The following is a 27,325-nucleotide window of genomic DNA, read 5'->3' as shown; positions in this document are numbered from 1 at the left end:
TCATGTGAAGTATCGACACTGTGTAGAGTCAATGTAGCAGTAAGGAGTGCATCGCAATTTTCCATAAGACCTAAAATAAAAGAGAATACCTCAGCTTCAAAGTATGCTATAGTTCACATTACACAGTTTCTGCATGTAACTCTTGGTGGGAGTGAAGAACATCAGAAATTGCGGTTTGCAGCAACATATGGGAACCAAAACAAGAGGGTAATTTCCATAAGTGATCTACGGTGCTCCCCCTTGTCAGCAAAATAAGAGTCCAGGAGAAACTATGAGTGAAGACTTAATTCTCAATAATGGCAATTAAAAAAAATAAAATCCCCATTGACAATGGGACTTGAGCCTTATATGGGGGTGGGTGCAGGAGGCCTTGGGGATCACCTATGGGAACAGTGTAATGAAATATCTGAGGCTCTGATTTAAGTGTTTTTCCAGTTACTTCCAATAGCTTCAGCAGCGTGACTGTGCCTGTCCTTTAACTTATTTTTCATGTACTTGAAATAATGATAGTGACACATGCCCACCTTTGAAATAATAAAAAAAAAGTAAATGGAAGTGTCCTTGCAAAATAAGGAAAAATAATGGTTTTTGTCTTTCTACTGACTTAAACTGAATTGCAGTGACCCTACCTACAGAAGACTTGACCAGAAGTGTTAATAAAATAAGTGTTTTGATGAGTTTTTATTGCTAGCATATGTCTCAGTGAATAACCCATCTGTCAGATAATCCACAAGATGTGGATTAATCAGCCATTAAGCAGGTCCTTAAAACTATGTCCTTGGATAACCCATATTCTCAGAAAACCAACCTAAAATCTGAAGTGAATGTGTGTGAAATATGAGGAGGGATTTGGGGACTGGAAAGAGTAGGAAATAGGCAAATCATTTGCAGCTGAGCTCTTGGGGGAAAGGGTGCTTTGGGATGAAACTCCAATGGGAGTGCCATGCTCACATATTTAACTCATTTTACTTATGATCCACAGCTTTTTCTATAGTTTAGTAGATAATTTGCAGACTGCACACACAAAAATAAAGGATCTCAGTTGCTCTTTACAATTTTGTTATGCATGGAAAGGGAAATTTATAAAAATTTCTGAAGCTTTTGTGGTGCTATTTTTGGTACCAGACTTCAGGATCTTAGGAGGGAACATTTGTCACAGTAGAAAACAGCTCCACACTGTCTGAAGATGAGATCGCTGTAAAATGTTTCAGGTTGTCAGGTTTGCTGGTCTCATTTTAGTAATCTCTTACACCAGGAGTGCTCCAACAATTGCAGTGGAAGAATTAGCACAACATTTGACTTACAAAGACATCCTGTGGTTTCTTATTCCTGTCAATTAGCACATTATTCTTCCGTGAATGATGAGGGCTCTGTGCATAATTTCATTTGCAAATTAAATGTTTCCTGTTAGTCAGTAACAATACCTGACAGTTAAATGGAGGTGCTGCTGCTGGAGGCAAAATGCTGACCAGAGGAAGCTGCTTAAACAAAGGCAGAGAAGGCAAATCAACAATAAGCAGATCCTTTAAATGAAGGACATTGCTAAGCAGATGCAGGGCTTTGCAGCTGCTGCTGAGTGATTTTCCTCATCTTTGGAAAGGCTGATAGATGGCCGGTTGATTCAGAAAACAGAGATACCCCTGGAGTGCCCATTTACGGTAAGGGCAACAGGAGGTTGGTCGGAGGTTGTGATTTGGTTGCTGGGTTTTTTGTTTGTTTGTGGTTTGGTTTTTTCCCCTTCAGTGTGATCATTTCCTTCCCATAGTTTTTTCCTACTCTTAATATGTTATAAGTGAATGTTAGTGCAATAATAATGTCACCAAATGAGGAAATCTTTGCCAGCAATGGACAAACATATGTCTATGTGACCTGCATTCATTTTGTACAGTAAGAGGCATGTGCTTATTACCAAGAAATGAGATTTATACCTTAAAGTCAATGATATGCAGAAATAGTCTGACAAACTCTCTCACACTACCTGCAGAGGTCCCAGTGGAACAAGGTTTAAGTGGGTAATACTTTTCTGTTTTAAAGCTGGTAAAGAGAAAAAAGAAGAAAACAAACAAAAAAACCTGAACCAAAGTGAAGACAGCTCATGCATACCCAGGGAGATATGTTTTACATGTCAAATATCCAAAATCCTTCCCATCGCAGTCTTCAACCCCCTCGTGTTTGTAGCCATCTCCACAGTAAGCACGGCGGCATCCTAGCGAAAAATATAGAAAGAAATACCTTCAAAGCACTTCGTGTGAGGTAAGTGGAAATAAATTTTTTTTTTATTTTTTTTTTTAAGGGTAAAATATAAAACAAGGCATTTTTGGGAAGGGCAACATGTAGGGACTGTCCTAGGATAAGCAATACCCTTCACTACAAATAATACGCTTTTTAAAGCCTAATTTCAATGACCAAGGGAAAGAACTGATAACTACCAAAAAGAATTACTACAGAAACACTAATTACAACATCATTTAGTCTAATGATTATTATTACCATAGATAATTACTGCCAAAACACATGAAAGGATGCATAAAATACAGTTAACAGAAATGATTTGGGGAGGACACAATTTCAAAATAACACTCTGAGGTCATGAAGTAATTTGGAAATTCCAACCTAGATCTTTATCCAATATTGCACAGGATCTGTGTGTGTCTGCTGCAAGTGAGTTCCCACATATGAACAGAATTATGCAGACCTATTGCCTTTCTAACAGAAAAAAAAAAAAAAGGCATGTAATGATTGCCAAAAAGATGTTTTTTCCACTTCTGACTCCTCCTGACTTGAGTGTGAGTGGGCCTTGTGACATTTTCTCACAGTGACTGGCATGTAGGCTGCAGCAATTTGTGGGTTTGCTTGCTATTTTAGCAAATGGAATTTGCTTTTGATGTCTTCAACTTTTTGAGTATGACTTTATAACTCGAACAAATTATTTTAGCTAAAATCACTTTGACATCTTCTCAGAGGCACTATAAAGCAATGAATTAAAAGAACACTCAATAATAGGGAGTTTATAAGGGTTAAAGTGAGTTATTTACAAATAGAAATGATTAGTTAATTGCACCAATTATCTGTTTGTTAGAAATTGATGCTTCTAAGAATGAGCAATTAAATCCACTCAACATTTAGTTAACCTTTTCCATTTGGTTCAGTTACCAGAGCAGAAAGATGGCAATGTGCTCATTTCCAAGTAGCTCAATGATAATTTTGGGGTCACATCAGTGCCAGAAGTCTATGTATTGCAAGACCTCAATCGACCTGAAGCTTTGCCCTGCATATAGCACCAAGTAACACGATGTGCCTCCAAGACACACACTGTACAATTTAGCAGGGCCTAGAACTAATGGACACTATTTTCTTGCATGCTTGTTCCCTGGGGTTGATTGCAAATTCTAATTGAATCATTTTCTCATTCTTGGAGCCTGGAGAGCTCATGCTCTCTCTCTGGATTACTCTGCAGTCAGGCAGGCTCGAGGGGACATTTATTTATATGTCTTCCTATACCTGTTGCAACTGAATTGCCTTTGAAATTTCTTTCCTGTTGTCATTGAGAAGTTGGCTGGGATTCCTAAGTTATAAGGGGAAGGATGGCGATGGACAGGTGGATGGACAAACTCATACAGAGTGTGGCTGCATACACCTCATCCATCTTCAAAGTCAGGCTAAAAAATTGAGGGCTGTATAAATGAAAAAGGAAAATTTCCTCCTTCAGTGTGGGCTGATAACTATTCTGAAATGTGAAGCAGCATCCCTTTGCTAGAACCAACAAAGTACCAGACCTGCTGTGTGTCAGCTGTAGATGGTGTGGAGTGCTAAACTCTGGGGAAAGAACTGAGCCTTAAAAGTAACAAAAAGGTAGAAGTGAAGGTTGCCACAGCTGCTTGTATGCTTATATGCTCTTTGCTATCCACAACCAGCAAAACAAAAGGAAGACTGACCAGAGAGGAATCAGATGTTGTATAAACCTAATAGTGAAGGTAGTGGACTGACACCTTCCCTATGCAAGTGAATAAGAAAGTCCAAAGTGGTTTTACTGGACCCAGGACCTAGCATCCTATTAGAAACAGCCAGCTTCAGTGTTTAAGGGGTTTTGTGGTGCCCTGCAAAGGTATGCTCCACCTTTTGGCCAGAAAGCTCGCAGCCCCTGGGGAAGGTGTGCATGTAAACCAGCTGCTGGATTTGGCCCCTGAAATGCAGTGGTTCTGCTCTGACTGCAAACACCTCTGCTCACTGAGACACATGGTCCTCAATGAGGATGCATGAGAAGTACTTGGCATCACTTGTGCCTTGTGTTGGTGTGTGGCATCCACAAGCATGAAGGACCTCAGTTTTTGCACTATGGTCCATGTGCCTCCCTCTCTCTGTGCCTGCACTCGATCCACAAACCACACAAGCTCCCCTGAGTGAAAGGCTTGTGTGATTTACACAGCAGTGTACCCTGTGGAAACAGCTACTGCACCTTCCCTGGTAGAAAGAGGCTGCTCTTAATGAACTGTAACTTACTTATGCAGTCATCAGTCACAACCGCATTGCCATCATCGCACTCCTCCCCATCCTGTACGATCCCATCTCCACAGGTACCGCCAGCCTCCGAGCGGTAATCCACGGGATAGAAAGGGGTGAGCTGGCCAAAGAAACACACCACAGTTACTGAACTGACCACGAGCAGCCTGGATCACAAGCACAGGTGAAGGGCTATGGGAGGCAAATCCCGCAGCTGAGTTTTCATATCCCGCTATTTGGTGGTTCACAGGGTTTATACAGAATGTGATTCAAAGTCTAGTGGACACAAGAAAGATCCTGCTGCTAGCAGGACTTAGCTTAGCTCCCTGAAACAATAAGGAAATACATGATTCTGGTTTGCAGGATTTGTGTTTTCCTGCAACTTTGTACCCTGGTGAGTTATTTGGTATTAAATAAAAAATGTTCTTTACTATCATAATTCCCTGAACTCAGACTTGGTTTGTTCACCAGTAGAGCCTGGTTCACAGGAATGTTAGCAAAACCTGCAATACTGATGAGTTAACACCCGAGTAATTAAGATGCCTGTGAACAAAAATCACAGAATTAGGTACAGTTGTGGCAGTGCTCCAAAATCAGCTTTTTCTCCATTTGCTTCATTGATTTTGTATGACACTTTAAGTGCGCAAGTTTGCTCTGTGTTTAAAAATGAAACATGCACTCACAAGTTTTCTGAGACCACAGTCATATTTTCACCTGGATTGGGAGCCATCCAAAGGTGTCCTTGAAATACAAAGATCTCTGATCTCTTCTAAAAGCTAAGGCATTTTCAGTGTTTAACCGGTTCAATTCTTCTTGATTATTCACCACAAAAATCTGGGACACAGAAAAAGAAGTGACTGGTAACCCTCTCAAGAAGTATTTTGGATTGTCACAGAACCTAGTTTTGTAAACTGACATATGTATCTGCAAATAAGTAAATAATTGCACAGAAAAATAGTTTGGTTGTTTTCAGAAACAGAATAGTATACCAGCCCTGGGTGAGAACTTGCATCCATGGACTGCCAGGCCATAGGAGGTTCCTTTGTGACTGGTAAGAAAAGACACACATTTCCAAAGCAGAATGGTCTTTCTTGAGCCCCTAACTGTGGCTCCAGTGGCCCCTGTTTCAAAATGCACATCCACAGGTAACAATTGTGCAAATACTTGTGCACAATCATTGCTAAGAAAAACATTCAGATGCTCAAATGGTTAGATGCTGCAGCAACTACTAAATACTTATGGACATAAGTGCTTTTTGTGGATTTGTCTATAATTTTTTAGGTATGTTTATGGCTACAAAATAAATAATGCATTGCTCAGTGCAGCCTTTACTTATCTTTTAATACTTCGTAGTTTGTTTAGATTTAATTAGCATTGAAATGCATATTTTTACATGCATATACTTAAGTCTAAAGCCAAGTCTTCTATTAAACAGAAAAAAATCAGTTTAAAATGGAAAAATTAGGACAACTTGTTCTCTTACCAATTTTTTTAATGTCTCAGTCACTTAAATTGGCTCTAAGGGGCATCAGGAAATAATCTCTTCCTTCAGCAGCTTAATAAAATTAATTTTAGCAAGATTCAAACCATTTTTAAATTAAGAAAAAGCAAATGGAATGCTTCTGAGCAAAATGGATTTAGGGCTGAGCCTGATTGCCACTAGCGCAAACAGAATTGGCTCTTCTTAAAACAAATTACCCTGGAATTTTTACATAGCAGAATATTCCCATAGCCCCTGACAAAGGCCAATTTCATTAAAGAAACATGATTAAAATGAATAAAAATGCCTTCAGCTTGAATGAAAGAAAGCAAAGAAATAGAAAGCCAGCAAAGAACTGATTCTGTAACTGTGTTCGGGAGCCCAGCCCCAGGGCCCTAATTTCTCTGGCACTGGAGGAGTGGATGGGCAAGTGGGTGACTGCATTGGGGACGTGCTGCGGTAGGATGCTGCTTTGGCAAACAGGCAACATGGGGACTGGGGGCACGGAACACCTTCTTGGGGTCTTTTCCATGTGCAGCTATAGCAACCCTGGCAACAGCCTTCAAGTGGTAAGAGACAGGCTTCAAAGCTGCTGCACGGGGGTCTGAACAGAATGAATAATAGCAATGTTTAAGTTCCTGCTCTTGACATTCAAGGGAGTAAAACAGATGGGGCAGGTGAAGGGGGAGCGCTGCTCTGCAAGTGCTCCACTTTCAAAGCTGAGGCTTGCCTCTTTGCCATCCCTTGTGGCACTTGATCATCATCAAATGAGGGTTCATCAAGACAGTGTAGGGTACTTGTATTTTAGGTAGTTACACTCTCGTTACCATCTTTTAAGATCTAATATGAAACTGTGCCAGATGAAAAAGGGTCGTAAGACCTACACAGAATATTGCAAGCTTTATACCTTATCCTTGAGCTCTCCACGCCGTGAAGTGCGTTATAGTTTTTTGCAATAGTGGGCAGCATGATGTGATATGCACCTTTATTTCATACACTTTCTTCTGTCACCATAAAGTTTTCAAAATAGTGGGGCATTTTTTGTGATGCAATGTAGACAGGGATGAGGGAGCAGTTGACAAGACTCGCAGCACACATGCAAAGACTGAGTTAAAGACCTAGTTTAATGGACAGTGTGGTGAGTGCATCCCTTTCACACACTGTAACAGCTTTCTGACAATGTGACAGATGGGAAAGTTAACAAAGCTAATTGCTGCTTATTGTCATTCAGAAATGACCAGACACCACACAACAGCCACTTGCATGAGTGGAATGGATGGGCTATGCTGGTACACAGCAGCAAGGTAGCATTTTCATTGTTGATTAAGTGCTACAGAATAATAAGGCAAGGAGCACTAGAAGGAAGAGTAGAGAAATAGTATTTACAAAGCCCAAAGAAATTGGAGATGAAAGATCACTAGGTCACTTTCTACCAATGAGTTATCTTTTAAAGTACTTTGTCCAATTTGCTCATAAAAATGCTTTCTAGAAGGTAAGAGATTGAAATTAGTTATAAAAAGTGTATGTCTACAGACAGGAGCTCAGAAGTCTGACTCCCATGATTCATGGAGACTCCTTTTTGGTCCAAGGTAGAGGGTCTGTGCTTGGGAGAAAGTTCTATCATACATGTGAAATGTTTGACCTCAACATTCAATTCTGAAATCACTGCCTTTACAGAAGAAGATGGAAAAATTAAGCAAGAAAACCATGCTTATTTCACTGACCAATCTGAAAAATATTTTAATTTGGAATAAAAAGAACAGATTATAGATGTACAGTAGGAGATGGAAGCAAGCATCACCAGACTTTGAAAAAAGGTTTCTAAGCACATGGTTCATTACTGATGGTTTGAAACAGCTGCATTTCAGCACCTCAATCACACAGCCTTCAGAGTAGTTATGAGATCAGACTCTTTTACCGACTGATTCTCGGAGGTGGTGGATACTAGAAATATCACATCGCCCATATACAGACATCTTCTCTGTTAAATCCAAGATATTGATGAGTATACCATCTCCTACAGTAAAAGTACTTACGAACTGCTCACATCCTCTCCCAGAAAATCTGCTTACCACAGGGACTTTCGGATAACTGTGTCCAAACACAGGTTCTCCATAGGACGGGTTATTCACATGCGGGGATCTGCAGAAACATCTCCCTGGAGGCCCTGGAAGCCCTCTTTCCCCTTTTGGTCCTACTGCAAATTGCCCTAGGAAACAAAGTGCCAGGTTGCCTTGTTATAAAGTTAACATACAAAACACAAACATAGCCTTAGTGAAAAAAGTACAGCTCAGGTAAGTGTATGCATTTATGTGAATTTTCAGAGATGCATATCTTTCACCAAATCCACTGGGAACTGAAAGAAGTGATTCCTAGAACCACCAATTCCAGCACTTCAGGAGAAAGACCAGGGTTTGTACCATAGTAATTTTTTTTAATCACTTTTAAAATTTTTCTACCAAGTTTACAGAGAAAAAAAGAGGCTGTTTACTTAGGATTTCCAGATTAATGTCAGCCTGTTTGAAGCTACAGGAATTCAGACCATGATGAACAACAGATCACTCTACAGTACCTATGCACCGAGTTTAGTAGAGTCAGACTGTGTGGACATCCATACCACCTTAGACTTCTGCATTTGTGCAGCCACTTGAGCAATGCTGTTTCAGAGGTTTCTGTACAAGAAAACCCAACCAGAAATACAGGAGTGCTACAAAGAAAAATAAAAAATCCCTGCTTTTTGACTTTCAAACTTTGGCAAGGATGCACTAGTCTGCAGAATTAGGCTACAAGCCAACATGTTCATACTGCAAGCAGTGACATCACCACAGAAAGGTCATTTAGGATCAGAATTTATATTCTAGAGGAAAAAGATTAGCAAGCCTGACACATAAACTTTCTGTGGATGGAGTAAAGCCTTTAAAAAGTAATCTCAGGATCCTGGCTGCCTTCCCATCGACATGGTGAGAATTCTGCCATGAGAAAACTTCCAGCTATTTTACTCAGGACAAAGATGTTTCATAATGGGAGACGTGAAGATTTTGAAGCAGCCCCCAGCTTCACAGATGTACCATTTCCAGACCACCAGAAGGAAAAGTCCTCCTGCCCACTGATGTAAGCCAGGGAAGAAAAAGGAAAAGCAAAATAGAAGAGGACATTGAACAGATCAGCTGCAATGCAAGCAGCTGTTGTCCATTGGAGGCAACAGGAGTTTCCAACTGGTTTTGCTTTTCTATTCAGGTACTTCAATAAACACTCAGGTTGAGAAAACCCTGTCTGAAGGTTCACTGTCACTGAACATTGTGGGTTGTGTATTGTCCTTCTTGTCTAACTCCCTCTCACACTGTCTAGAGTTTATGTGCATGCCTAGCTTTGAAGCTGTACAATTATCAGTTAGAAGATTTTTCTTGTGGTTTCTGTAATACTCACAATTGCAGCAAGCTTAGATCTACAGCATTTAACTAAAAAGAGAGAGGGTGTTTTTTTCACTACCTTTTTTTTCCCTCTGACTCCTACCTCTTTCTCTTCCCTTCTTTCCTTACTGCCATTGTGACTTGAGTCTCATCTGTTTTTCTTTTACAGAGCTGCACAGGTCCTGGCTGATTAGAAATCACAGTCTTTCACTGTAAGCAGGGATATGCGGAGAAGCAGCAGACCTTTGATGATGGAGATTAACTAGTCCCTCCAAGGCTGCCAGATGGCTTTTCATCATCCTCGTCTACCAAAGTGCCACAGGTACCACATAGGCCATATTTTCTGTTGTATTTGAAACATAAGACCTAATGTAGGCTTTAAAGTAAGGTATAGAGTCTTTATAATGGACAAGGATGGCATGACCTGCTTTCGGGAGAAATCCCCTCCTTGCTGTCAGTGGAGAAGCAAATGAAGCCCTGCAGCACTTTTTGCAAAGCGGCCTATGCAGGTGTATGTGATGAGTCAGGAAGGGCTGGGAAGCATGGACACTGTTTAGGAAATCACCCAATCTCCTGCTTACCTGAACCTGAAGGTCCAGGGGGGCCTGGCTGGCCAGAGGGACCAGGCCTTCCAGGTGGACCCATGATACCCGCAGGTCCAATGTCTCCCTTTAGTCCCTAGGAGAGAGGAAACATTCATTTATTTTCTAAACTATTAATAATACACAACCTCTTCTAACCAGGACTGGCTTCCCCTTTCAAGAAAGCTAAGACATTTGCCAACAGGAACACAGCATGAACTTCATAGCCACCACCCCAGGGAAGAGGTGCTGTCCTCTTCTACATGGAGACAGAAAAGCATGTTCAGGCAGAACTTCTGCTCCTAAAAGTGAACAGTCCCATCCCAGCAGATCTGTTCTGTGTGGAGTCAGGAATCACCCTGCTCTGACTCCAGTCTTTTGGTGGTCTTTCTTTAAGGATGCCTTTTTACCCCTGGTAGCTCTCTAGGAGTTAGTGCAGTTCAGAAAGAAAGGGCTGGTGGAACTGAAATAGGTGACCCTGGAAATCCCTGGTTATCACACTAATAAACAACAGGGAAATCAAAGAGAAAATTCATAAGGCATCAACAAGGGCTTCCACAGTGACATTTCCCAGTTTTAGGGTGCAGTGTTTCAGAAGCGTGCTAGTGACTTTGAGGCCCACACTGTTTTCAGAAGTACTTTAGGTGCCTGGACTCCTGTATCTCCTTGACTTTCACCATGGGTGTAGCTATGTTGTCAAATAATCTCAAGGCAAGCAAGGGCTTGGCTTTACGAAGTGCAAGCTAGTGTGTGGCAACACCATGCTGACAAATGGTGTGTCCCCCCAGAATGCTGTAAAACTACCTATGGGACATGAGCTTACACACAGTCACTGTACAATAGCTAATATTCTGTAAAATCAGCCCTAATTTGCCTCATGGGAGCTTGTTTGTGCAGCCATACCCTTAGGCATCTGGATTTTTCACCCCAGAGCTCTTCAGCACTTTCCTATTTTTGCTTCTGAATTTAATATGTTGACACATTAAAAATAACTATATTTATCTTCCTGCTCATATACTCTCCAAGGCTTGGATTTCTCAGCTTTATATTTCAGAAGTGTATTACATAGCTTAAAGTTTAGACACCTGATTTGACTTTTATGTAACAGCATAGGTTATTTAGCACAGCAAAAATTATGTGCGCAGTGTTAGCTTACCTTTAATGACAAAGGAGATGAGCTCCTTGAAGATGGTGTAATTCCAGGTTAATGTGCATATGCAGGCACACGATGAGCGGTTGCATGTCTAATTTAAGAGTAATGAAGCATATATAATAATATATGCTAAAATAATTTGTTGTTATATAATATGTTGTATCCCATGGATATATTTGAATGTCACTTGCACAATTTCAACAGAGGAAGGTTGATTTTGCCATGGCCCATAAAGAACTAATTGAATATTTGCTTTGTTTAATCCTATTAAGTAAACTCTGAGCCATCAAAATATTCCGGGATTTATGTGAATGTCAGCGATGCTGATCCCTAATTGCTTCTTACATTACGTAACACAGAACTAACAGACCAGGATTTTGTAGCCCCCAAGAAGTCTGTAGGAAATCTCTTTTCCCCACACAATAATGATCTGGCAGAGGCAAACCAGGGCCAGTTGGACATGTACTGCCTGAAAACAAGCTGTCTTCTGTGTCTCCTGCTTTGGAGGAATGATTGCTTCATGCTCTTGTTTAGCACAGATAGATTAAATAATAATGGCAAAGATTTATATTAAATGTCTTTGGCTTGGGTTTTTTTTTTGTTTGGTTGGTTTTTTGTTGGTTTTTTTTTTTTTTTTTTCACATGCAGCCATGGCATTCAGAAAAGCATTTCCCATGAACAGTATTTATATTCCTGTCCCTTCTTTCAAAGTAACATTATCTAAAGCCCTAAGTCATTCCTCCTTATTTAAGATTGAGACTCTAAACTGGCTCCTTAGGGTCAATTCCCAAGTTACAAAGCTTTGGGTGTTATATCCCAGTTTGAAGGCAGTGAGGCTGTGACTTGTGATTCCCATCTCCTGGTCACATTTTAGGAAGAACCTGTGCCAGAAGCCAGGGGGAGTTGAAGAAGTCAGTGAGATAATCAAGATGCATCTCAAAATGGAAGTGGAAGTGACACCTTCCTAATTTAGCTGCTTTTATCTTGGGCTGTCAGCTGGATGGAGAGACAGGAAACACCCGTGTTGATGGAAGCTATCAGCTGAACAAACAGCCAGACAACTACAGCACTTAAAGGCAGCAACCAGACCCACAGAGCCTTAAAGTACCACTTTCCAGTTTTTTCAAAGGATTAGAAAAGAGGAAAGGAAATAGCTAGTTCACCAATTACAGAGGGAAACCTGGTTTTCCTGTAGAATACTGAAATTGCATTCAGGGCCCCAGAAAGGGGTTTGTGTATTGAGCCTCGTGCCTGGAAATTCTAATTTAAGGCCAGACTATAGTGCTTTTAGTCACACCGATTGTTGCCTTAAATTATGACATTCCTTATGTCACCACTTTTTGATTAAGACACTGTGTAATGTGACAAAATGTCTAAGGTCAAGTAAGGAGTGTACTGTGTTCAAGTTGACCTGCAGGCACTGCATCTTCTCTTTGCCTTGTGCTACGGAAAGATACTCAGTGTTTTGGCAGGACAGACGAACACAATTTACAAAAAATAAAAACCAGCAAAGAGGACACATCAGCTTTTAAAACCTGACAAATCAAGGACAAAAAAATATTTCTTCTGGGTCATCTAACAGACTTACATTGGACATATTTTCCTTACTTGGTGACGTAATACTCCCTGCCTAACATCCAACTTTTAATTTTCCCCACTGGCTGTTCTTTCACTTCAGATATTAGCTGCCAGCATCAGAGCAACAGTGAAGCAGGCATGTGCCTCTGTTTACAATGTTGGACATAACCAGACTGCAAATAAAGTGCTTTCAGCTGAGCTCATTAACCAATGCATCTACAAGCTCTTGTATCTGAGCAGATGTACATTAAAACCAACGTTGGTGTGTCAAGAACAGGTTCCCGTCCCTGTCAGTCAGTGGAAAAAAAACAGGGTCTGCAAGTGGGAGTTCAGAGCACCAGGAGCTGGTCTACTTTGTACACCCAATATAGTTGCTTAAAAATAGCACACAGAAAGGTGTGCTCAAAGAAGCCCTTTGCTGACTTGAACAGGTAGCTACACTAATATTGCTATCTCCTCTGCGGGAAATGCTATAAAGGAGGAGTCATTATCAAATATATGCACAATTGCTCATCTTTACAATTCACCTAAAAGTCTGAAAAAAAAAATAGTTCTGATAGCATATTTATTTTGAACCCTAAATAAGGGTAATTTGTCAACCATCCCATTCCTGAACAGCTTCCATATAAGATTGCCATCCCTTAAGGTCATTATGTGTCTTCCTGACCTTTCTCAGAGCAGAAGAATCTCTCCCTGGCATGCAGTACTATGGTGAGAGCTGTCATATAAATATCCAGTCTAACAAATCAATCTTGGTTTGGTGTCAACAGAGGAAATGGAAGAAACAGAGAGGGTGTTTTAGTGCTTTGGTTCTTTGTACCATATATCAGACATCTCCAAGGCCTTGTGGCTCTGCAAGCTGATCTGTGTTGACCAATGCTTGGGCCTGGGCAAAGCCTGCCTCAACCAATTGGAAAGTGTGGACAGAAAGCATTCTCCCGGTGGTCTTGGTGGCAAGGGCAGAGCCTGAACCGACACTGGAGGCACCCTTAGTGCATGTGTGAGAAACCAGGAGTGAATTACGGTGTAATACAGGACTGAGGTTTGGGTGTATAGACCAGTGGTTTCCATTGCCACAGACCACATACCAGTTTAATCCACTACAGCACACCATTCTTAGCGTGCGGGCAGCTACTGCCTGTGCACACAAGCAGTGGTTTTGCTGGCAGTAGTGTAGCTCTTTGCACTGGTGCCCAGGGAGAAAATTCCTGGACAGGCAATGGGATGTCCCTTGTAAGATGCTGATGCTGCCTCTCTGCCTGGAGCTGAGGTGAGGGGGACTAGCTTTTGTAGCATCCACAGCAATCCCTCCCTCATTCAGAGCCCCAGAAAGCCAGTGTTTCCCTATTTCCTTCGCTCATCCCAGGAACCTATTTTCAGTACGGGCAGAGAATGGCACCTGGGCAGGCTGGAACTTGTTGAACTTTGGATATATCCCATTTGCCGTTGCAGCCTACCAAGCTGCCTGTAAATTGAGCAGCCCGGCTCCCTACATCTGTCTGCTCACAGTGTGAACAAGTGCAGGTACCGAGAGCACATACCACACGGTCGTACACCCCAACCACACAGACACCAGGAGTCACAGGAACCGAAAACACCGCGGTCCTACTTGTTTGCCTCGTTTTCCAGGTCTTCCTATAGGTCCTCTGTGTCCTGGTACTCCAGATTGTCCCTTCGGGCCCATTTCTCCCTTGGTAGGTGTGGAGGGAAGGAAGCAGGACGTAAGGACAGAAATGCACATTACCTTGCTTATACCTGCCTTATACAAGACAGCAGATTCTCACATGATTCCTCTAGGTAATACTGGCACCATTTGTTTCTCAGAAATCCAAAATTATAATAAAATATTTTAAAATAAGCTTAAAGTAAAAGATATCTCTTACAATTTACCCAAATTTCCCTGAAAACTCCTTTCCTAAAGAGGAAGCCAAATGGAGAGATCAGAAATATGCTGAGAGATTTGGAGAGGTCAAGGCTAGCAAAACTCTCTGACCCCTTTGCAATATCTTGCTTTGCTGTTAAGGTGGACATGTAATAAAATCACTCAGGGCAAGAGAGGTGATTTCACTCATCTTCTAGCCTTTATAGAAGCAACCATTATTTTCTTGTCCTAATTCAGAGATAAAATGTGATTATGTCAGAAAATTACTTGCATTTAGGATTTCTATCCATGAGCCAACATCTGAATTTTGATTGTTTTTCAAGTACAGAATAATACATAAGTACATAATACATAAATAAATGTATAATTATATAAAATACATAATACTAAATACATAAAAACTGGACGGGGTTATCACTGCTATTTATAGTAGTGCTGTTCTGATTCAGAGCATCATGAAGGAAATACGTATTAGCTTCAAGTGAATAAAAGCCAAACAATTAGGGCAGTAACAAATCTATAATCAAGAGCTTGAATATGTTAAACAGGAGGAAGATTATGACTAAGCCAGTGTTCTGTAAAAAAGAGAAACAACAACAAATAGCTACACCTCAGAGTCTTCTCCTAAGAGAAAAAGCCTAAAGAATTTGATCAAGTCCAAGAAGTGTTGGGTCAAGCAAGAGCTTCAATGCCTTATACTTTCCAGAATGTCCCTGAAGCCATTCATGACCCTATGCCAGCACTTAACACAACTCCCCAATACATCATGTCCACTTACTTTTTGTCCCAGCATTCCAGGAAAGCCTATTTCTCCCTACAAAGTAAAAGGAGAAAAATAATAAAAAAATGTGGAGTGATCTTTGACAAAGCAGCACCTTGCTTGGAAGGAAGAAAACCAAGTGCCATGTACTGATACCAGTTTAAAAACCTGCACTGTGATTCAGCACTACAGATGATGCAGTAGGTAGAGAATTATAAGCAAAATTTTGCTTTAAAGCCCCTTGTATGTAATACTACTCCCCCATCTGATCCTCTGCCAACTGCTTTCTCTCTCCTCTGGCAAAAACATCCTGGTTGTGCATTTGCCTACAGGCAACCCTGCTCTCTACCTGGACAACTCCCAAAGCCTGCACTCGGCAATGGCATTTCCCCATTTATATCGAAAATAGTTTACTTAGTTAAAAGAACCCCCAAGCCATGAATCTCACTTATTTTTTTTTTTCCCCTCAGAGCGATATACTATTGCCAGCTAAAAACATTTTGGCAAGCTGTCATGGTTCTGGAGTGCACAGGCCAGGGGGGACTGAGGTTACCTCCAGGGAAATCCCCCTCTGCCTCATTACTACTCGCTGGGGCTGGTGGGGGCACATGGACATGAGGCTGCCCCACCACTCTCCCATCAGGTAGGACCGCTGCCCACCCTCGCCACTCTTGCCCTCCCAGGGAGGTGTCTGCAGGTTCCCTTTGTCCACACCACTCCTGTTTTTTTCTATCAGAAGTACGTTAGTCCTCATGTGCACAGTCAGCTAAAGCTCACAGCCATTTAGAAAAGAAAATTACCTGGTCTCCTTTGACTCCTTTGTCACCCCTGTCACCTCTGGATCCCTGGAGAGAGACAACAGGGTGATAACAGCTTAATTACTACCATTTCACAAGGAAGCAAAAAGTATTTCTCCTCCATGAGGCATTATTTGGAGTCAAGCAGAGTGCAGTAATGTCTCCAGAGTGAGGTATAGGGTAGATACCCTAAAATGTTCCTTATTACTTTTATTGATATTATAACAGAATTAAGACTAAAGCTTGCAGAAAAAGGGATTATTTTTCCAGATAATTACTTTAAATACATGCTTTCCTGCAATGTAATACTTTCAAACTTGATTTTTTTCCCCAGTTGGCTTCATCCAAGTTCAGGTTCCACTGTATGTTCTTACAGTAAAAACTGTCTTTGTGCCAAAGTGTATATTGCCTAAATAAACCAGAGTAACAATTAAGGATTATTATACCCATTCTACAGATGGGGAAACTGTAGTGAGGTGCATTGTATTAACTTGTTCACAAGAAGACAGGGTATAAAACCCACTTCTTCAGCATCCCAGCCCAAGGCACAAGACTGTGCTCCTTCTTGATGCTAGTTTTTATTTCTCAATGGGAACCTTTAGACTTCACTCCAACAAAATTCATTCTCATTTCTACACTTTTTTTTTTTAACATAACTGTTTCCAATTGTTAAATTATACATTATTCTATTGTCACACTGACCTTTTCTCCTCTAGTCCCAGGAAAACCCTAAAGGGAATGATAGATATTTTAATGCTTCTCACTTTCAAGATTACCCAAGAAGCAAATTAGTATCTTGCAGATTTTAAAATGAAGAAAAAAAACAAAGCACAAATAATTAATTGCATCAACTTGTAAATGCAAATCAATATTTATCACTTCTAAAATTGCACTGATACAGAACTATGAAATATGAATTAAAGCAAGACAATTCAGCCCAAAAGCCAATGTGAAAAAGCCAGGTAAAGCCAGCAGTTTTGATATTGCTTCTAAAATATAAACAAGGGAAATAAAATATAACTGAAAGTGAATGAAGCCTTAGATGTCATGATGCATAATCTGAAATAATTTTAGCAATAATATTCCTCTGCTATTGCTTTTGGTTTGGTTCACCCTGGCCCCTGTGGAACTTCCTTAAAATATACTAAGTAATCTTCTAATGTGAAGATGACTATAAAACTGAGTTTTTCTTTAAGAAACATATAATAAACAACAGTGTTCAGTTCTTCTTTCCAGTCCTTTATTTGAGTAAATTAATTACATATATTCTTTTAAGTACCTTAAAATGTTGTGGCTTAAATTTGTAAAGGCAGAGGCCATGATATAGACAATGATGTGCAGATGCTAGAACATCCAGACCAAATTGTGCTTATAGTCCAACTGTCAATACATATGTGTAGTTTTAGTAGAGGACCAAAATTATATCCACAGTCTTATGAGGCAGGTGGAAAACATTGCAAACACAAGCTAAATCTGCAGATACACTTAAGAACTTCACTTTCCTAGTAGGATAAAATTATATGTAAGTTTTGCTTTTAAAATAAATTTTTGCATTACAGTAATTTACACCAAAGCATTTTTATGAAAAGCCAAATACACAGCCAAGCCCAACTAGAAAACTTAACCTTTCTTGAAAGAGAACATAACTTTTTAGCTGTATTAGAAAAGATATATCTTGATAAATGCTTTCCAGTAAATTCATGAGGGAAGCAGCTGTCAGCAGAGCGTTAGAAACCAGTGTCTGAAAATGCAGCATTTGGTTAACAAACCTTGGAGCCCATTGGTCCTCTTGTACCTGGCAATCCCATCACACCCAACTCTCCCTTTTCACCCTAAAGGGGTCAATAAAGAGAGTTATTGATTGTGGCTCTCCGATGGGGTCATATTTGAATGTCTGATAGTTTAGTGGTTCAGCTTTTGTGTCAAATAGTTGAGGCAAGCCTGACCTTGGTGTAGCTTTGTCATCACAGGTCTATATTTCAATTGTATCCTGCCTGAGTCTTGATATGTTATCTTATTGTTCTATTTGCATTTTCTTGGGTGCATAACTTGTGCTTCAGTTTTGTCAGATGCTGTTAAAGGACATGCAAGCAAATTAGCAGCAGCAGTGCCTCCTTCTACTGCATGAAGGTGTGTTCTCACTACCCAGCACCACTTCCACTGAGTTGCAGTGCAAGCCTTTATGGCTTGGGGAGGTATAGTAATTACTTTTATCGTAGTTTTGAAACATCATGTGCTGTACAGTGGTTTGGAGCCAGTAAATAATGAAAAGGCTTTACAACATCTTCTCTGGCTGCTGTCAGCTAATTATATCTAGGGTGAAATACAGAGTAGTCCCCGCAGACATGCAGCAGCCCTACCAACAGAGTACAGTTATCTTTTTCTCTTTTGGCTTTCACTGTCCTACTAGTGGAGAGGATTTTCACATTGGCTGTTGCCCCAGCAGAAGTTCAGAAAAGACTTGATGAAAGAAAGTAGGAGAAATAAGGATTGAACCAAGGCTGTGTCAAATAAAGAAAAAACAAATAAGGAGATCCAGCTGAAAAAATAGAAGGCACAGAGATGGGAATGAGAAAAAAAACAACCAACAAACAAACCACCAAACCAACAAAACCCACCCCCCAAAACCCCAAAGAGAAGCTTGCTGGGGATTTACAGCAAGAAGAAGATGCAGCAAATTACTATAGTGAAGATGAGTCTCAGGAGTTTGGGAACATCAGAGAGCGGAAGAGAAAGGAAAGAGAGACACAACCGATGGAAGTGAGCACAGAGATCTTCCGGCCTCTATTTGACTGGAGCCTTCATTAGCAGGCAGGAAACTGAAATTTATAAAGACCAGAAGAAATGAAATTGTGAACCCATCTGAAGAACAGAGGAGACAGGCATCAGAGGAGACAATAAAAGCAGAAGAATTGGAATTAAACAGCAAATAGTACTTGTAGTCAAAGTAGAGGGAGAAATATTACTACGGAATGTGAGGGATGCTGCTAGGAGTGTGATGGAAAAGCATAACAATAGAAAAAGAGGAGATAAAATCAAAATTAGGAATACTTCATAAATAAAACTAGAGCTTATATAAGGAAAAGGCCAAATGAAAGAGTTACTGTGCTCTCAGTAATCACACTGTGAGGGATCGAGGTAGTTGGACCTTCCTTCTGCCCTCACTGCTCCCATGGTGAGAAATGACAGCACTCTGCATTTTGGGAGACACCATTTCTCATCTCACAGTTCAAAAAGGACATTGGCTCCTTTTTTGTACATAGTCCCTTGTTGCTTTCCTACATTCCCACATGCTATATAGTACGATGTTCCTCATCTAACATAGCTGTGAAGCATGTGAGAGTCTGCTTGCCAGGTATGGCTTGAATTCAGAAGTCATCTCCTGTTATTCTTGCAGCAGCAAGAGCTACCGCATCACATTCTCTGAAGTGGGGGCACCAACCTTCATGGAGCAAATGAAGAGTCAAAGATGTACTGGAAAATGCAGCTTCAAACTGAACATTATGTGCAGTCCTTTTGACTGATGCATACTGGATCGAAGAAAAGTAAGTTATCTCAAAAGTCCCAGTAGAAACACCATATACTGTAGCTCCTATGAAGAGCTGTATACCTTTTGCATAAGCTGTCCTTCAGCTTTTTTATAGTAAGTGTAGATGAAGGAACCACTCTGCAGTAACAAAGCACATCCTGTCATTTCTTGTGCTGTTGGCTATGAAAAATCACAGGAATTAATGTTTGTTTCTATGAGAATGAATTTCAAAGATCTGATCAGCAATCCACATGATTTGTAATCTCTTTACCCTGACACCAACCTGGTATTTTCCCTGTGATCTCAGGGGCACACAGTTACACTGCCAAGAAGTACACATTCAGGCAAAGAGATCATCATGAAGGACATAAAGATCATGATCAGTTTTGAAGCATTGATTTGTGTGATGGTGAGACATCAGTGGTTATCAATGAGTCTTCATTAGACTGACTTTCAATTTCCCTTTCATTTATTTTCATCAACGTAAGAAGCTCTCCAGGGGCTAGGCTGAAGGTGCAGTAGCCTAACCCTAGACTGGGCAGGTCTTTGCAGAGCAGAGTAAGAAATGGGACAAGCAGAGAGTGTCCTTGCACTGCTGCAGTTTCCCAGCCTCCAGCAAATAGTGATTTAGAGACTTCCCAAGACAACTGTTGTGTTCAGATCATGGTGTTGAACAGGTAATCCCGTGTGAATCTTAGTCTTACCTTCGGTCCCACAGGTCCAGGCCATCCTATTGATCCTGGCATCCCAGGGACGCCCGGGGGACCTGGTCTACCCTTGAACAGAAAACATTGATTACAACAATTCATGTAACATCATTCCTGCACACAGGTCTCTGCTCCAGACAGGAGATATAGAGGAATAACATCTTTTCAGCAAAAGAACTACAAATGCTTCTTTACCCTGTTTTTAACTAAAAGAAACCCAACCTACATTATGTTCTAATACAGTTTGTGTTGATGGTACTGGAGGAAGTGTGGGCTCGTAGAAATACCAGGTTATACTGATTCAAATAGGTAGATCGGCTACATGCAGTCAAAATAATAATCCTAAAAACCCAGTATCAATTGCTTAAATTTTCTTTTCATTTAATAATATGATGTGAATCAAAAAGACCTGCATATCAGTATGAATCCAAATGGCATTAAGAACAGAATGAAATCTTTAACTAAGATATTCCTATATTTATTTGCTAATATTCTTATTCTGAACATTCTCACATTACTAGCTATAATTGCTCTTTATTAGCTACTATATGACTATGAATAATCACATACATACAGTTATTTATCTATTTTAACTACTGCCTGTAAATCACTCCCAGTATCTCCTAAAATGCTGCAATTAGTGTTATTCCACTGCTTTACGCCACTTGACAATATGATCTTAGAAATGTCATCATGGTATCTGGGGCTAAGAGTGACCTCCCATGAGCCAGACAGCTTTTAGCAAGAGTTAAACTGTTTTATTTGCAGCCTAGACAAATTCTCTTTTTGTAAAAACTACCAGTTTTTATCAGAAGAGTAAGTAATGATGTACTGTGTTTAAGGTTTGCACTCTCTTGTAGGTTGGTGGGTTACTTTCTCTGAGACATTACTGTTTTGAACACTTGAATTTACATATGTAATACTTATTTTTACTGTGGGACATTTGTACTTTAGATTAAAGAAAAAGACCTCTTTTGTTTATGTGTTTTGTATTTATCTGAATTACTAATTGGTAGCGGGTGTTAAAATCCTTTGTATATTATTAGAAGGGTGTTAAAATTTTTGGTATATTATTAGAAGGGTTCTTTTTCTGGTTAGTGACTATTCCCTGTATATGTCTCACTGCATCCTGCATTTCTGTCTTCTAAAGTTAATTACATTAAATGGAGGTACTTAGCAACTGAGATAATGTATTCTGTTTCATCACATGTAGGGGCACATACTTTTGACACTATATCATGGTTCATATGTCACCAAGCATAGGATTGTAGTCAGCGTATTGCATTGGTGCCAAAACTCTGTTAAGTGTAATCGTTAACAGTTATTCCTCCTCCTTCGGGGGTACTTGGCCAAGCCATGTTTAGACTTTGGAGGAGTCAAAAGTTTGATTTTGCTTTGGGTTTTTCTTAATACACCTTTTACGCTAGCTCCCGTGCTCTGTTTCCCCTGCCCACAGAGACACAGTTCAGATAATTTCCCACTCTGTTTTAATAGTCTGGCCAGAGCCACATGCTCTTACTGAGGGAATTTGTCAGCTTCAAACCAGCTGGGGCAGCTCTCCAAGCCAAAGAGCCTGGATCTCCAGCCCTGTACCCAGAGCTCCCTACCACCCATCCTGGGTACCAAGGGAGGCAGCACAAACCTGTTAAACTTCAACATTAGCTGATTTTTCTTTAACTATCATCTCTACTCGACTCTGACAGCTGCTATATGTCAAGTATTAGATGAGTGTCTGAGACAGCACATTCGTTCATACCTTTCTTCCTGGCCTGCCAATCTCCCCCTGTCAGAGAAAGGAATATATTAGTCTTATAGGCACCACATGAAGCACAGTAGCTCATTAGTTTTTCTTTAAAAATATAAAAAAAAAATCTTTGTTTTCAAGACTTTGCTTCCACAGGTAAAATGATAAGAATTGCTTTGGCAGAGCTTCTTTGTATTTCCTGTGTTTTCAGCCCTAAATCTACAGTCACCCTCTTGCATAGCCAAGCATGTGATTACATGCCCAGCTTCAGGTATAATGCTCCTTACGCACTGTGGAGCAAATGCTTTGCAGATCTGATATAGATCACTTTTAATATCTGAGCTGAATTTTCAAGATTGAAAATGAACACTGAAAGATGAAGATTTAAATTGTAGCTTCAAACAAATTTGCAGATTTACGTTCAAATTAAAACAAATCCCCACATCCAAAAGGCCCACCATTGACTAAACAGACAAGAAAAAAAGTCAACACAAGCTTCCTCATCTCTTCTGTTGCTCCCTCAAAAATACACCAAACTCCATAACAGACACTTACTTTCTCCCCTTTTGGTCCCATTATACCAGGAATTCCTTGTGGACCCTATGGAGAACAACAAATGCATTAGTAAGATGGCACTGGCGGTTGCCTTCCCTCAACCCATGGCCCTGTAGGTGTCTCCTGAGAACAGTGTGAACCCCCAAGGTTGGGGTGTTGGATGTGGTGCTTGAACGTGGCCTCTAAATGCCAGGTCTGTGCCACTGCTGAACAGCAGGCTGGAGAACTGGACTGACTTGAGACATGCAGGGTTGTCTTCTAAAGGAAGGTAACTAGCAAGAAAAAAGGTCTGGGGAGAAAGATGAGAAATTACTGGAATCCTGAAGAATTAGTGACAATGAGGACACAAAGACGTCGTGTCAGCTGGTAAAAGAGGTCAGCCAAAGGGGTGGTGAGGGAAGTGCCATAAAACATGTGGGATGGGCTCTGCAGTGTGGTATGGACAAGGAGGATTGCTACCACTTCTGAATCCTGAAGATATTTCTCTCTCTCAAATAAGGCTGATTGTCCTTTCAGGAGACTCCTTAATCCAGGTAGACCTTGAATTCCATCTCAGAAAAAATATCAGAAAAAGTTTATTTTCTAGAATGCTTCAGTTTACACACCACCTTTTATTTTTGAATGACTAAGGAAAAAAATCCCATGAGCCTGCATGAGGGGAGCATTACATTTACTGTACAGATCACTCACTCCAGGTTTGGATCCTGGCTGTGTTATACTGTCCAAAACATGATGGAAATTGTACATGAATAGGAGCAAAGTGTACCCTCAAATGCAAATTATTGCAACTATTTTGGTCAGTAGAGTTACTTTAGGTTTTTGATAGTGTAAATCAGAATGCACCCTATTAGAGTCAGAGCCAAATTTTATCTTATTTCTTTCATTTTACTTCAGGTTGCACACAGGAGGTTTTACTTACTTTACTTTACTTAGGTTGCACATATACTCTATGTATACCATTACAAATCTAATTCTCCTTCTTATGAAAAAGTGTTAAAATCTGAGTCTGCAGTATGAGCTTTTACAACTACTTTGAAAGTCATGCAAGCGACAGTGGAAAAGAATTCAGAAATACTTCTTACATTTTTTTTATAATGGTAGGGTTTCTTTCCAGGTTACCATTGTCATAAAAGTGTCGTCCAGAGGACTCCTGGCTCTAGCACTGTCCCGTTATAAGACACAGTCCTGCAATTTATAATTAAAAATTCCAAAGCCATGTTATACCCACCCTACTGTCTGCCATTGTGATAAAATCCGCCAGCCTACTCTATTTAAAAATATTCTTGGAGGGATCAGAGATCATTTGGTTGCAAGATTAATATTATTTATAGCAATGAACCTTGCAGAACAAAATAATATTACTGTTCTTTCAATTTAAGTCAGAGCGAGTATTAAGAGGATTTTGTTTTAAAAAAGACAGTCTAGTGAAGCCTGAAATAACAACTGCTTCTTTTACATGTACTGCAACTCATGGCCACCACACTGCAGGGCTGTTTCATAATGTAGAGAAGACTTTTCTCAAAACAGGACAAGACAAATCTTTCCTATTGCTTCTCTCCACCCCTTGTCATTCACATGCTAAACGAGCCTGCCTCATCCTCCATCTCAGCAAAGACAAAATGGCAGAACAGAATAGTCAAGGTTCATAAAAAAAGACCTTGTGGCTGTCACATTGCATCTTCTAGACTACTTACAAATACCTTCTGAAGTATTGACTTGTAAATAATTAAAGCTAAGCTCTTTGCTACGTAACTGAAACTTTACTGTGATGCACCATCCTTACTTTTGAAACTGTTTAGGTGCTTGGTAACTTCTCAGGCTGCCAAAGCCTCAGTCATAGCTTTGCTGCAGCGAAGGTTTCGTGCCATGTCTGCTATTAGCTGCACTGTAATAAAACTGGCACCCAGGTGTGGCACACAGATAAGGACCGTCTGTGCCCCAGGAAAAGGTGGGAGTGCCTCTCCCTGAAAAGTTGTATTTTTCTTCGGAGGGAATGAACTGGAATGGCAAGGCAAATGAGTGATCTTCTCCACACTACAGAGATGTTTGCAAAAACCTTCTCCCTAGAAGTGAACCAGTTCCTCAGAAGATTTCTGACCTCCCTCAGAAAATTTCCGAATGTTCAAATTGTAACAAAAGAAATGGGAGCTCAAAGGGACTGACCCAAGGCTACCCAGCAAGTCAGAGGCAGAGATGTTGCAAGTCAAGCTACCAGATCTCACATCTCCTGAATCCCATCCCGTTGCCCTTCTAAAGCCCCTCCTTATGTCTTATCTGTACTGTTGGTGTTTGCCTTCTCAGGGATGTATTCCACTAACGTTCAAGTCCATTGAATCTCTTGTGCATCCGCCCCATGGGCTCTTGCCCTCACATAAAGGACAACAGAGTCTAAAGCAAATAAAAAACTAGCAAAGAGACTCTGAAGGAAGTGATGGTACCTCTGGGATTTTTGATGGGTGCTACCCACTGTAAAACTCCACAAAAATTAAGAGTGAACTTGAAACCTACTGAAGTATGCAAGGCAGGGATGAGAGCATAGGGTAAAAAGCCTACATGATTTATGCATAGTCAGATCAAAAGGAAATTAAGCCAGAGCTTGGTATGTTTATGAAGTGGCATTTTGCAGAAGATGTTTTACAGCTTTGCAAGGACCTTGGAGGAAGAGAAAGAATGATGTAGTTTAATCGCAAATGGATCACTTACCTTGGGGCCAGGAGGCCCTGCAGGACAATGTGATTTGGGCAGAGAGGAAGCCTCTATTATCCGGAGCTCTTGACACAACTCTTTCATATCCAGGGGATGTAGCTTCTATGTAACATAAAACATATATGTGAACACGCAGCCATCCATAGCCTCTTGGAGAAATGCATAAATAAACAGCCACCAAATGCTACAACCACATGAGAGTTTATTTGCTCCCTTAGGGAGAAGCCTAGGGTTTGTCACAAGGTTATCTTCATGGATGCTTAGACATTAGCACTTTGGCATCATGTCCTGCCCCACGCTTCCTCCTCTCCTAGCAGCACGTCGCAGCCAGGCTGCCGCACGCCCCTCTAAGCCAGCGTGGGACCCTGGCCTATTCTTAGACCTGACCCTGCTCTCTCCATCCCACTTTATAAGTAGCAGCATCTCTCCAAAAATAGCATCTTTGCTCTAATAATAGAGACTATGCTCAGCATGGGTATAGGCAGCATGAACTTCGCTCCAGAAGATAACTAACCTGTAGGCATTCATTCACTGCAGACCAGAGCTGATGCCTTTAAAGATCAATGAATGTCTAATCTTTTGACTTCAAAATTAGACTTGCATGAGTAAACTGCTTTATTTATATCCTGTGACAAAAGCCATCTCCCCTGGATGTGCAGATGGGCACTGAGCCTGAAACACTGGGTTAACACCACTGATCTTCAGCTTGCAAGTGAAAAACCATTTTCTGGAAAAAGTGCTTTGGAGTAAGTTCACATGGCTCCCATCCTCCCAGTAACTATTTAATTTTATTCTGTGTTTTTATGGAGGAGATGGCGTGAAGGGTGTTTTTTTTGTTCAGAGTACTCTCTGGGCTGCTTGGAGCAATCGCAGGGGCCCTGGTCTCAACCTCCTCACTGAAGGAGTACATCACATTTCCTAAGGAGATCTTGTCTCTGGGTCTCCTTTCTTTGGAAACCACAGCACAAGGAGGGGAGGGGAGGGGATGAGGAAAGGGGAGGCAACTAGATTTTGGTATGGGGGGAATAGTACCCTGAGCTCAATCCTGATCTCTCTGAAGACAACAGGGGATTTTACACTGTATTTTTTCTTATGTTAGCTCTTGCCAGAGATCTTTCTAATCATTATTTATATAACACAAGAAATAATCACAGTGTTTGCACAAGGTAAATGAATAGTAGGATTAAGGAACAGGAATTACTCAGCAGGTAGAAAAAATCTTTACATTGGGATGGAAAATATATTGGAGTTAACAGAGCTTGGCAGTAAGTGCTATATAATTGTGTCCAGTATGTTTCATATGTTAGCGTATGTGCATGGAACCAGCAACCCAAACACATATTTCTTGCTGCAAAATGAAATGATGGGAATAGATTCCGTAGGAGGACTTTGAGACCTTCATTTCATCTACCAGATAAGGCAAATATGATGCAAAACAGGACACATATATGATGTACACTCTGAAATAAATTTGTGGGATGGGAAATTGCCTTTCTGACCTTACTCAGTTTATTGCATTTCTATTTCCTTTCATTTGGGATTGCCTTACTCTAAGGAAGGTCTCAACACAGAGTAAGGAGAATATTTTAAGTTATTTGAACTAACTGCTTGAACAAACCCAGCCTCGTTTTATTCCTTGATCTATTTGAGGTTTACTTCAAGCCCAGGTCTGGGATGTTGAATGATTGTCCTAACAGAGCCACACCAACACAGCCAGACAGGTTTGCTGAGTGATGCCAGGAAGCAGTGCTTGAGAGGATACTTCAGTCCTTGCCAAACACAAAAAGTCATGGAAAAAGAAGAGAGAGGCTCCTAGGCCACACTTACAGTGCTCCAGCCATGCCTGAAGAATGGTGGTGGAAACAGGGGCGGTGGAGGAGGGCTGAGGAGGCAGCAGCATGATCTGCGACTGAGCTGTTTCTTCTGTTCCAAACAAGGGAGAT

The 27,325-nt window shown here is 40.7% G+C and overlaps 1 protein-coding gene across 1 annotated transcript; it reads right to left on the bottom strand.

Annotated features, from left to right (window-relative positions):
- On the bottom strand, window positions 1-27,325 carry COLQ (collagen like tail subunit of asymmetric acetylcholinesterase; the record flags this gene model as incomplete). Its single annotated transcript, XM_029086820.1, has 16 exons — window positions 1-70; window positions 2,104-2,206; window positions 4,501-4,621; window positions 5,215-5,334; window positions 8,053-8,189; window positions 9,972-10,068; window positions 14,312-14,392; window positions 15,363-15,398; window positions 16,145-16,189; window positions 16,844-16,870; window positions 17,911-17,973; window positions 20,375-20,446; window positions 22,134-22,160; window positions 22,677-22,721; window positions 25,380-25,484; window positions 27,210-27,325. Coding segments are annotated over 16 exons (1,265 nt in total), but the record flags the coding sequence as incomplete, so codon positions are not given.

Source organism: Antrostomus carolinensis, unplaced genomic scaffold (assembly GCF_000700745.2).
Source record: "Antrostomus carolinensis isolate BGI_N321 unplaced genomic scaffold, ASM70074v2 scaffold10599, whole genome shotgun sequence".
Taxonomy (NCBI): Eukaryota; Metazoa; Chordata; class Aves; order Caprimulgiformes; family Caprimulgidae; genus Antrostomus; species Antrostomus carolinensis.
This window is presented reverse-complemented; position numbering and strand designations above follow the sequence as displayed.